The 10,141-nt window shown below is 41.8% G+C and overlaps 2 protein-coding genes across 3 annotated transcripts in view; both read right to left on the bottom strand.

The window, feature by feature from the left end:
- The window catches only part of LOC128380154 (fibroblast growth factor receptor 1-A-like), a 40,667-nt gene that overhangs the window by 8,919 nt on the left and 21,607 nt on the right, over positions 1–10,141 (bottom strand). The gene's annotated exons all lie outside the window — the stretch shown is intronic.
- On the bottom strand, positions 37–10,103 carry kctd9b (potassium channel tetramerization domain containing 9b). Its single transcript, XM_053339847.1, has 12 exons — positions 9,960–10,103; positions 9,703–9,824; positions 7,670–7,713; positions 7,296–7,383; positions 7,013–7,071; positions 6,754–6,882; positions 6,557–6,624; positions 6,029–6,124; positions 5,211–5,360; positions 4,547–4,652; positions 4,292–4,425; positions 37–217 (listed from the first exon to the last, which is right to left on the bottom strand). Exons 1-12 carry the CDS (start codon positions 10,005–10,007, stop codon positions 101–103), a joined length of 1,161 nt encoding a protein of 386 aa, XP_053195822.1. The 5' UTR covers positions 10,008–10,103; the 3' UTR covers positions 37–100.

Below are 10,141 nucleotides of genomic sequence, written 5' to 3' on the forward strand. Positions count from 1 at the left end.
GAAGAGGAAGAGGAGTAAGAGGAGGAAGAAGAGGAGGAAGAGGAAGAGGAGGAGGAAGAGTGTTTGTGCCGTGATCTTAAAGCTGTGTGTGGACGGCTGTTTAGCGGACGCTCTGAGACATGTGCAGAGGAGTCAGCATCTCTTCAAAGATGGCTCCCTTCACGTTGGAGCCTCTCAGATTCGCCTCCTGCAGGTCACATCCTGATAAATCACAGTTCTGCAAAAACAAAAAAAAACAAAAAACACACAAAAAACACACAAAGTCGTTTAAGTCCAACTTTAAAGTTCAGTGTCTGTGATTGTTTGAGGACTCTCAGGATGTTCAATTAACACGTAACATCGACCAAAATATTTAAAATAATAATAATACAGTGGTTTAAAACTTTGAATGGAAACACTGGAAATTTGAAAAAAGTGTGTGTGTGTGTGTTCTTGTTTTACTGATGTTGTGGGGACATGTGTCTGTTTAGTCACATGTGAGGACTCGCCTCCCTTTTAGAAGACAAAAAGAAAGTGTGTGTGTGACTGTGTGTGTGAATGTGTGTGTGTGTGTGTATGTGACTGTGTGACTGTGTTTGTGTATGTGACTGTGTGTGTGAGTGTGAATGTGTGTCTGTGTGTGTGACTGTGTGTGTGACTGTGTGTGTGACTGTGTGTGTGTTTGTGACTGTGTGTGTGTGTGTGTGTATGTGACTGAGTGTGTGTGTGTATGTGACTGTGTGTGTGTGTGTGACTGAGTGTGTGTGTATGTGACTGTGTGTGTGTGTGTGTGACTGTGTGTGTGTGACTGTGTGTGTGTTTGTGACTGTGTGTGTGTGTGTGTGTATGTGACTGTGTGTATGTGACTGTGTGTGTGTGTGTGACTGTGTGTGTGTTTGTGACTGTGACTGTGTGTGTGTGTGACTGTGTGTGTGTTTGTGACTGTGACTGTGTGTGTGTGTGTGTGCGTGTGTGTGTATGTGACTGTGTGTGTGTGTGTGTGTATGACTGTGTGTGTGTTATTTTGGAGCCTGGAATGTGCGCACACTGATGGACAGTGCTACCAGTGACAGGCCGGAAAGGAGAACCGCCATCATTGCTAGAGAACTGAGGAGATGCCGGATTGACATAGCTGCTCTCTCAGAAACTCGACGGGCAGAGGAAGGTCATTTGAAGGAGGAGAAGGGTGGCTACACATTCTTCTGGAAAGGGAAAGCAGCAGATGAGCTCAGGATCCATGGGGTTGGGTTTGCCATTAGGAACCAACTGATCAGTCACCTCGCTGAACTCCCTGTGGGAATCAGTGAGCGTCTGATGACTCTCCGTCTGGTGCTTGCCAACAACCAGATGGCAACAATCGTGAGTGCCTATGCACCTACCCTTGTTTCCGATGAGGAAATGAAAGAGACTTTCTATGCCTGTCTGGATGAGACACTGTCAAAAATCCCCAAAGAGGACAAGATCATTCTTCTGGGAGATTTCAATGCCAGAGTCGGCCGAGACCACCACCTCTGGAAGGGCACCATTGGCAAGGAAGGCATTGGAAACATCAACTCCAACGGAGTTCTGCTTCTCAGCAAATGTGCTCAGTATGATCTTACCATCACTAACACCATCTTTCGCCAGAAGAACAAATTCAAGGCTTCATGGAGACACCCTCGCTCCAAACAATGGCATCTCATCGATTATGTCATTGTTAGAACCAGGGATCAGCGCGATGTTAACATCACTAAGGCCATGATCAACTCCGACGACTGCTGGACAGATCACCGCCTTATACGATCCACGATGTCCATCAAACTCAAGAGGAAGAGGAGATTGCAGAAGAAACAGAGCCGGCAGAGACTAAACCTTGAAAGCCTGACTGAAACTGCCGCCCAGCAGCAGCTTCAGGCTTCTCTTGGAGAAAGTCTCAAACAGGAATACCCAGGGAACATCAAAGAGCACTGGAACCTGCTTAAGACCACTATCCTCGACACCTGCCAAACCACCCTTGGGTACAAGTCCAGAAAACATCAGGACTGGTTTGATGAAAACGACGCTGAGATAGAACTTCTGATCTCCAAAAAAAGGGAAGCCTTTCATGCTTGGCAAAGCGACATCACCTGCAAGGCTAAGAGACTGGCTCACTCCAGAGCCAAGGCTGATGTCCAGAACCGTGTGAGGCAGATTAAGAACTCCTGGTGGACAGAAAAGGCACTGGAAATCCAGCGTCTGGCAGACTCTGGAGACACCAGAGGCTTTTTCAGTGCCACTAAGGCTGTCTATGGCCCAAGCCGTCGCGGCTTGAACCCATTACGTTCGAAGGATGGACAGGTGCTGCTGAAGGACAACGAGTCCATCAACAAGCGATGGAGAGAGCACTTCCAGGAACTCCTCAACCGTAACACTGCAACTCAATCAAATTTCATCTGTCACATCCCTCAGAGTCCCATCAGGGAAGATATGGGGGAACCTCCCACCTTATCCGAGGTCCAAGATGCCATCAGGAGCCTGAAGAACAACAGGGCCACCGGTCCAGATGGGATCCCAGCTGAGGTTCTAAAGGAAGGTGGAGCAGAACTCCTGTGCTGCCTCCATGCCCTCCTTCTGAAGGTCTGGGAAGAGGAAGAACTCCCCTCAGAGCTCAGGGATGCTCTGATCGTGACCATATTTAAGAAGGGAGACAAAGCTGACTGCGGAAACTACAGAGGCATCTCACTCCTGTCAACAACTGGCAAAGTACTTGCTCGTGTTCTCACTAATCGTCTACTGCCACTTTCTGAGGAAATACTCCCAGAAACACAGTGCGGCTTTCGTCCATCTAGAGGCACAGCAGATATGATCTTCACAGCCCGCCAACTACAGGAGAAGTGCCGTGAGCACAAGCTGCCTTTGTACATGGCCTTCATTGACCTGACAAAGGCCTTTGATACAGTAGATCGCCAGGCTCTATGGAACATACTGTCGAGGTATGGCTGCCCGGACAAATACATCAGAATCCTGAGGCTACTCCATGATGAAATGACAGCCACGGTGCTCAGTAACAGCGGCTCCATGTCCGAGCCTTTCACCGTGGAGACAGGGGTCAAACAGGGATGCATTATTGCACCCACCCTGTTTTCTGTCTTTATTGCTGCCATACTTCACATTATTGGCAAAGACCTACCACAGGGAATTCCGATCCGGTACAGAACCGATGGTAGGCTCTTCAACCTTGCGAGGTTGAAAGCCAAAAGCAAGGTTAGAAACACCACCATTATGGAGCTCCAGTATGCAGATGACAACGCCATAGCAGCACACTCCGCAGAAGACCTACAGGGTATTCTGAATGCCTTTGCTAAGGCTTACAGAGCCCTGGGTCTAGCTTTAAACATCAAGAAGACCCAGGTGCTATACCAACCTCCACCCAATCAGCCGTCTATTCCACCCATCATAAATGTGGACAACACCCCTCTCGAGAATGTTGACCACTTCCCTTACCTCGGCAGTCTTCTCTCCTCCAATGTGGACATTGACGCTGAGATCAACCACCGCCTGAGCTGTGCCAATGGAGCATATGCCAGACTCAGGAAAACGGTCTTTGAAGACCGAAATCTCAGGGTTGACACCAAGCTCCTGGTCTACAAGGCCGTGGTTCTCCCCACCTTGCTGTATGGGGCAGAATCATGGACCACCTACAGCAGGCACTTGAGAGCTCTGGAACAGCACCACCAGAGAACCTTGAGGAGGATACTGAGGATCAAATGGGAGGATAGACGCACAAACATCAGCGTTCTGGCAGAGGCCAAAATGTCCAGCATCACCACCACAATAATAAAACTCCAACTCCGATGGACCGGCCATCTCATCCGCATGGCCAACACCCGTCTTCCAAAACAAATTCTTTATTCTGAACTGGAGAGAGGTCCGCGAGCTCCAGGCGGGCAAAAGAAACGGTTCGAGGACAACATCAAAACTAACCTTAAAAAAATCTGTATTTCATCTCCTGACTGGGAGCACATGGCTCTGAACAGGCACCGATGGAAGGAAGTGGTGCAAGAAGGTGCTGCGCACTATGAGGGGGAACTCCACCGTGTCGTAGAAACAAAACGACAGCTCCGCAAGGAAAGACAAAAAAAGGCTCCAGCACGACCACAACCCACTACCATTTTCCCATGTCAACACTGCACCAAAATATGTGGGTCACGGATCGGCCTCTATGCCCACCTGAAGACCCACAAGTAGACGACCCCATGCAGAAGACAGTCATACTCGTTTCGAGTGACCGCCGATGAGTGTGTGTGTGTATGTGTGTATGACTGTGTGTGTGTGTGTGTGTGTGTGCTCTCACCTCCAGGTCCGTCCCAGCCAGCGTTGCTCCTCTCAGATTACAGTTCTTCAGTTTGGCGTTTTTCAGTGTAGCGACTCTCAGGTTGATTCCCGTCATCTGACTCCCCTCCATGTCCACACCCTTCAGGTTGGCTCCTAAAAAAACACACACACACACACACACACACACACACACACACACACATCAGTAAGATCAATAAAAACGTCACTGTGTGTGTGTGTGTGTGTGAAGGAGACGTGTGATTGGCTGCTTCACCCTCCAGGTTGGCTTTGATTCCAGCTGGATCCTCAAAGTTACATCCTCTCAGTGAGGCTCCTTCAGCGTTGGTGCACAGCATCTTCACACCCTGCAGATTAGCTCCCTGAACACACACACACACACACACACACACACACACACACACACACACACACACACACACACACACACACACACACACACACACAATCATCAATATGTGACCAATATTAATATCTATGTACCAATATGGATTAAATTAAGAACCTGTAATTGAAATTGAAAAACCTATAAAAATGATTATGGTGAGATTTTTAAAGGAATCTGTAGAAGATAGATGGATGGATAGATGGATGGTAGATAGATGGATGGATAGATGGATGGTAGATAGATGGATGGATAGATGGATAGATGGATGGATAGATGGATGGATAGATGGGTAGATAGATAGATAGATAGATGATAGATAGATAATCGCGATTAACTATGGAAATTCTGCGATTAATCTCGATTTAAAAAATGTATCGTTTGACAGCCCTAAAAATCATATTTTGACACAAATTTCATATTCAACAAACTTGATAACTGCAGTCGGCTTTATAGTGATTTTGATCACCAGTCCAGTCGTTAATCTTCTGATCTAAGCTAATGTGAACCTGTGTGATGGGATTTGAACACATACATCCAGGGAAGCCATGGACAGGTCGGCCCTCTCCAGGTTGGCCCCGCTCAGGTTGGCGTGAGTCAGGTTGGTTCCTCTCAGGTTCGCCATCTTAAAGTTAATGTAACGCAGATCCAGACGAGACAGATCGGCGCCCATGAAGTTCAGACCCTGAAAAACCAGAAACAGACGAAAGGTTGAAGGACTGAGTGTTTGTGTGAGGTTTGTTTTCTCCTCTGTACGGAAGAAGATTAGGGCCACTGTGGGGAAAAAAGTGAGTTCTGACTCGGAAAAAAGGTTTTCACTTGGAAAAAAAAAAAAAATATCACTTAAAATAAAAGAAAATCTTCATTCGGAAAAAAAAATTCTTCACTCGGAAAAAAAAATAAAAAATCTTCACTCGAAAAAAAAAATCTTCGCTTGGAAAAAAAAAATCTTCACTCGAAAAAAACAAAATCTTCTCTCGGAAAAAAAAAAAAAATCTTCGCTTGGAAAAAAAAAAAATCTTCACTCGAAAAAAACAAAATCTTCTCTCGGAAAAAAAAAAAAAAAATCTTCGCTTGGAAAAAAAAAAAATCTTCACTCGGGTAAAAAAAAATCTTCGCTTGGAAAAAAAAAATCTTCACTCGAAAAAAAAAAAAAAAATCTTCGCTTGGAAAAAAAAAAAATCTTCACTCGGGTAAAAAAAAAATCTTCACTCGGAGGGGAAAAAATTTCCCCACATGATGATTTATTAACAAAAGAACAGCTGATGTGTGTTTGTGTGTGTTTGTGTGTTTGTGTGTGTTTGTGTGTGATTGTGTGTTTGTGTGTGATTGTGTGTGTGTGTTTGTGTGTACCTGACATCGCAGCTCTGCTTTGGTCGTCGTTGCCAACAGGAATCTAATAAACTCTTTCCGGGTCAGAGGAGAATGATCTTCAGGAGGCTGAGTGGCCTGAAACAAGAGGACAAAGATATCTGAATGTTTATATTCAATATACACACAGAGATATACACACACATACACAGATACACACACACGGACAGACACACAGAGATACACACATACACAGATATGCACACAGAGATACACACAGATCCACACACACACAGAGATACACACAGACACAGATATGCACACAGAGATACACACAGATACACACACACACAGTCACACACACACAGATACACACACACACACACACACAGATACACACAGACACAGATATGCACACAGAGATACACACAGTCACACACACACAGATACACACACACACAGAGATAAACACACACACATAGAGATACACACAGACACAGACACAGACACACACACACACATAGAGATACACACACACACACACACACACACACACACACACACACACACCTTTATGAGAGTCTCCAGCTGCTCGGCCAGCTGTTCGATGCCAAAGAAGCGAGCCTCCTCCAGCACACCTGCAGCAGACAGTCAGCTGATTAGAAACCTGTGATGTCACATGACTTCATGGTCACATGACTTCATGGTCACATGACTTCATGGTCACATGTTTGTGGATCTGATGAGTTTTTTAAAGTTTTATCTACCGAGCGGATTGATCCCGTCGTTGATGATCAGCTGTCCGTGTCTCAGGTAGTTCAGGATCGGTTCGAAGTAGTCCGGGCTGCGATCAATCAGGTACGCTCCCTGAGAGTCACGCTTGTTCCCCCAGACGTCTGAAATTAAAAAGAAAAGAAAAGAAAAGAGAGAAAAGAAAAGAAAAGAAAAGAGAGGATGTGAATGATGTTTTCAACTGAAGAGACAAACAGAAACATGTTTAATAATGTTTTAAAAGAAGGTCGTTACCTTTCTCTCTGAACATATGGGCCAGCATGCTCTCAGGCTCTTTACTGACCAGTGTGCTCCTGCAGACACACACACACACACACACACACACACACACACACACACACACACACACACACACACACACACACACACAATAAAACCATATCATTCTGTTCAAATATCATTTCAAGTGTATCTAGTACCGATACGTAGCCCTACCAAATATATAAATTCATATCTGCTCATATTGATGTTTAAATCCAAACTGAGATGAGAAACAAGCCGAAGCCGTCATATTTACCTCGTGGTGGTGAAGCAGCGTCCGCCAACGTTGAGCGTCAGCCAATCAGTGTGAGTCTGTTCGGCACCTTCGTCGTCGTCCTGAGGGTCTGCACACAGCTCAGAGAGTTACTGTCAGTCTGCTGATGCTTCATTTCATCACACAGCTTTAAAACTAATCTGATCTACAGGTAATGAGTCTGAACAGCAGCTTCAGGGTGTTAAAGACTTGAATTTTATTATTGATTTTCTTTTAAATATATCTCCTGTTTATTCCTGAAATCTCCCTTTTCATCCTCACAGACAGACATCTGTGTTAAATAACATTATTTTATATTTTAGGTGAACAAGCCTTCAAGTTTTATAAAATCTAAAATCTGAACTTAATAAACTTACCTTCAAATGTATCTCCTTCTGATATGTACAACACATCATCATCTCTGCAGACAGATACACACAAGTTTAAATATCTTACACACAGTGATGGAAAGAAAGTGAGTTTAACAGCTCCACCAAATACTGATTTTTCCCTCTAAACTTCTCACATGCTTTCATTTCAATAAATGTTCAAATGATCCAATATTTCAGCAAAAATCAAAGATTAGAGAAAAAGTCCAAAAACTGAAAACACATTTGTGTATCAGAACTTTGTTTTTTCTTCTTTCCTCTCCCATTAATCATCTCAGCAGCCCTCACATTTATCTGCTGACCCTTTGGAGGGGCCCCACCCCTAGGTTGGGAACCACTGGACTAAACTAGCTAACTGTATATAAAGTAGTATAAACTAGCTAACTGTATATAAAGTAGTATAAACTAGCTAACTGTATATAAAGTAGTATAAACTAGCTAACTGTATATAAAGTAGTATAAACTAGCTAACTGTATATAAAGTAGTATAAACTAGCTAACTGTATATAAAGTAGTGTAAACTAGCTAACTGTATATAAAGTAGTATAAACTAGCTAACTGTATATAAAGTAGTGTAAACTAGCTAACTGTATATAAAGTAGTGTAAACTAGCTAACTGTATATAAAGTAGTATAAACTAGCTAACTGTATATAAAGTAGTGTAAACTAGCTAACTGTATATAAAGTAGTATAAACTAGCTAACTGTATATAAAGTAGTGTAAACTAGCTAACTGTATATAAAGTAGTATAAACTAGCTAACTGTATATAAAGTAGTATAAACTAGCTAACTGTATATAAAGTAGTATAAACTAGCTAACTGTATATAAAGTAGTATAAACTAGCTAACTGTATATAAAGTAGTGTAAACTAGCTAACTGTATATAAAGTAGTATAAACTAGCTAACTGTATATAAAGTAGTGTAAACTAGCTAACTGTATATAAAGTAGTGTAAACTAGCTAACTGTATATAAAGTAGTATAAACTAGCTAACTGTATATAAAGTAGTGTAAACTAGCTAACTGTATATAAAGTAGTATAAACTAGCTAACTGTATATAAAGTAGTGTAAACTAGCTAACTGTATATAAAGTAGTATAAACTAGCTAACTGTATATAAAGTAGTATAAACTAGCTAACTGTATATAAAGTAGTATAAACTAGCTAACTGTATATAAAGTAGTGTAAACTAGCTAACTGTATATAAAGTAGTATAAACTAACTAACTGTATATAAAGTAGTATAAACTAGCTAACTGTATATAAAGTAGTGTAAACTAGCTAACTGTATATAAAGTAGTATAAACTAGCTAACTGTATATAAAGTAGTATAAACTAGCTAACTGTATATAAAGTAGTATAAACTAGCTAACTGTATATAAAGTAGTATAAACTAGCTAACTGTATATAAAGTAGTGTAAACTAGCTAACTGTATATAAAGTAGTATAAACTAGCTAACTGTATATAAAGTAGTGTAAACTAGCTAACTGTATATAAAGTAGTGTAAACTAGCTAACTGTATATAAAGTAGTATAAACTAGCTAACTGTATATAAAGTAGTATAAACTAGCTAACTGTATATAAAGTAGTATAAACTAGCTAACTGTATATAAAGTAGTATAAACTAGCTAACTGTATATAAAGTAGTGTAAACTAGCTACAGTACTTTTACTGTAATACTGCATACTACATCACTCATAATACTGCAGTACTTTTACTGTAATACTGCATACTACATCACTATAATACTGCAGTACTTTTACTGTAATACTGCATACTACATCACTCATAATACTGCAGTACTTTTACTGTAATACTGCATACTACATCACTATAATACTGCAGTACTTTTACTGTAATACTGCATACTACATCACTCATAATACTGCAGTACTTTTACTGTAATACTGCATACTACATCACTCATAATACTGCAGTACTTTTACTGTAATACTGCATACTACATCACTATAATACTGCAGTACTTTTACTGTAATACTACATCACCTATAACACTTTTACCTGATGAGCGTCACGTCGTCTATCAGGCCGCCGTTCCCGTTATAAACACTAGAGGCTCTGATCTTCAGCTTTGAACTCGCCACAGACAGTAAATCCTCCATGGATCCGTACACAGCCACCACCTGCACGATAACCGGTAAAAACACACGTTTAAAAACACATTACACGGCTGTTAATCACCCAAAAATGTCCGACAAACTCCTACAATTAGCCATTTTGAACACCTATTCCCCCTCTTTTATCTCTCTCTTTTTTACCTTTCCATTTGAGGACGTGCCGTTGACAAACAGTGTGACTCTCTTCATGGTAGATAAACATCAAATTCACTGTCAACTACTCTTAATGTCCTCCATTTAATACATTATCTTAACGACAATCTTTTTTGTTTTTCTACTCCTCTCTTCTCTTCTCTTCCCCTTTCTTTCACTCTGCTGCTCAT

The sequence above is a fragment of the Scomber japonicus genome, chromosome 19, assembly GCF_027409825.1.
Source record: "Scomber japonicus isolate fScoJap1 chromosome 19, fScoJap1.pri, whole genome shotgun sequence".
NCBI lineage: Eukaryota > Metazoa > Chordata > Actinopteri > Scombriformes > Scombridae > Scomber > Scomber japonicus.

What these genes read in the sequence shown, in the direction of transcription:
- kctd9b (XM_053339847.1), bottom strand. Translation starts at nt 10,007, where the DNA reads ATGAAGAGAGTCACACTGTTTGTCAACGGCACGTCCTCAAATGGAAAG. An exon ending in GCACGTCCTCAAATGGAAAG is followed by an intron (nt 9,825 to 9,959) that starts GTAAAAAAGAGA and finishes GTTATCGTGCAG; the next exon opens with GTGGTGGCTGTGTACGGATC. An exon ending in AGCTGGAGACTCTCATAAAG is followed by an intron (nt 6,125 to 6,556) that starts GTGTGTGTGTGT and finishes CTCTTGTTTCAG; the next exon opens with GCCACTCAGCCTCCTGAAGA.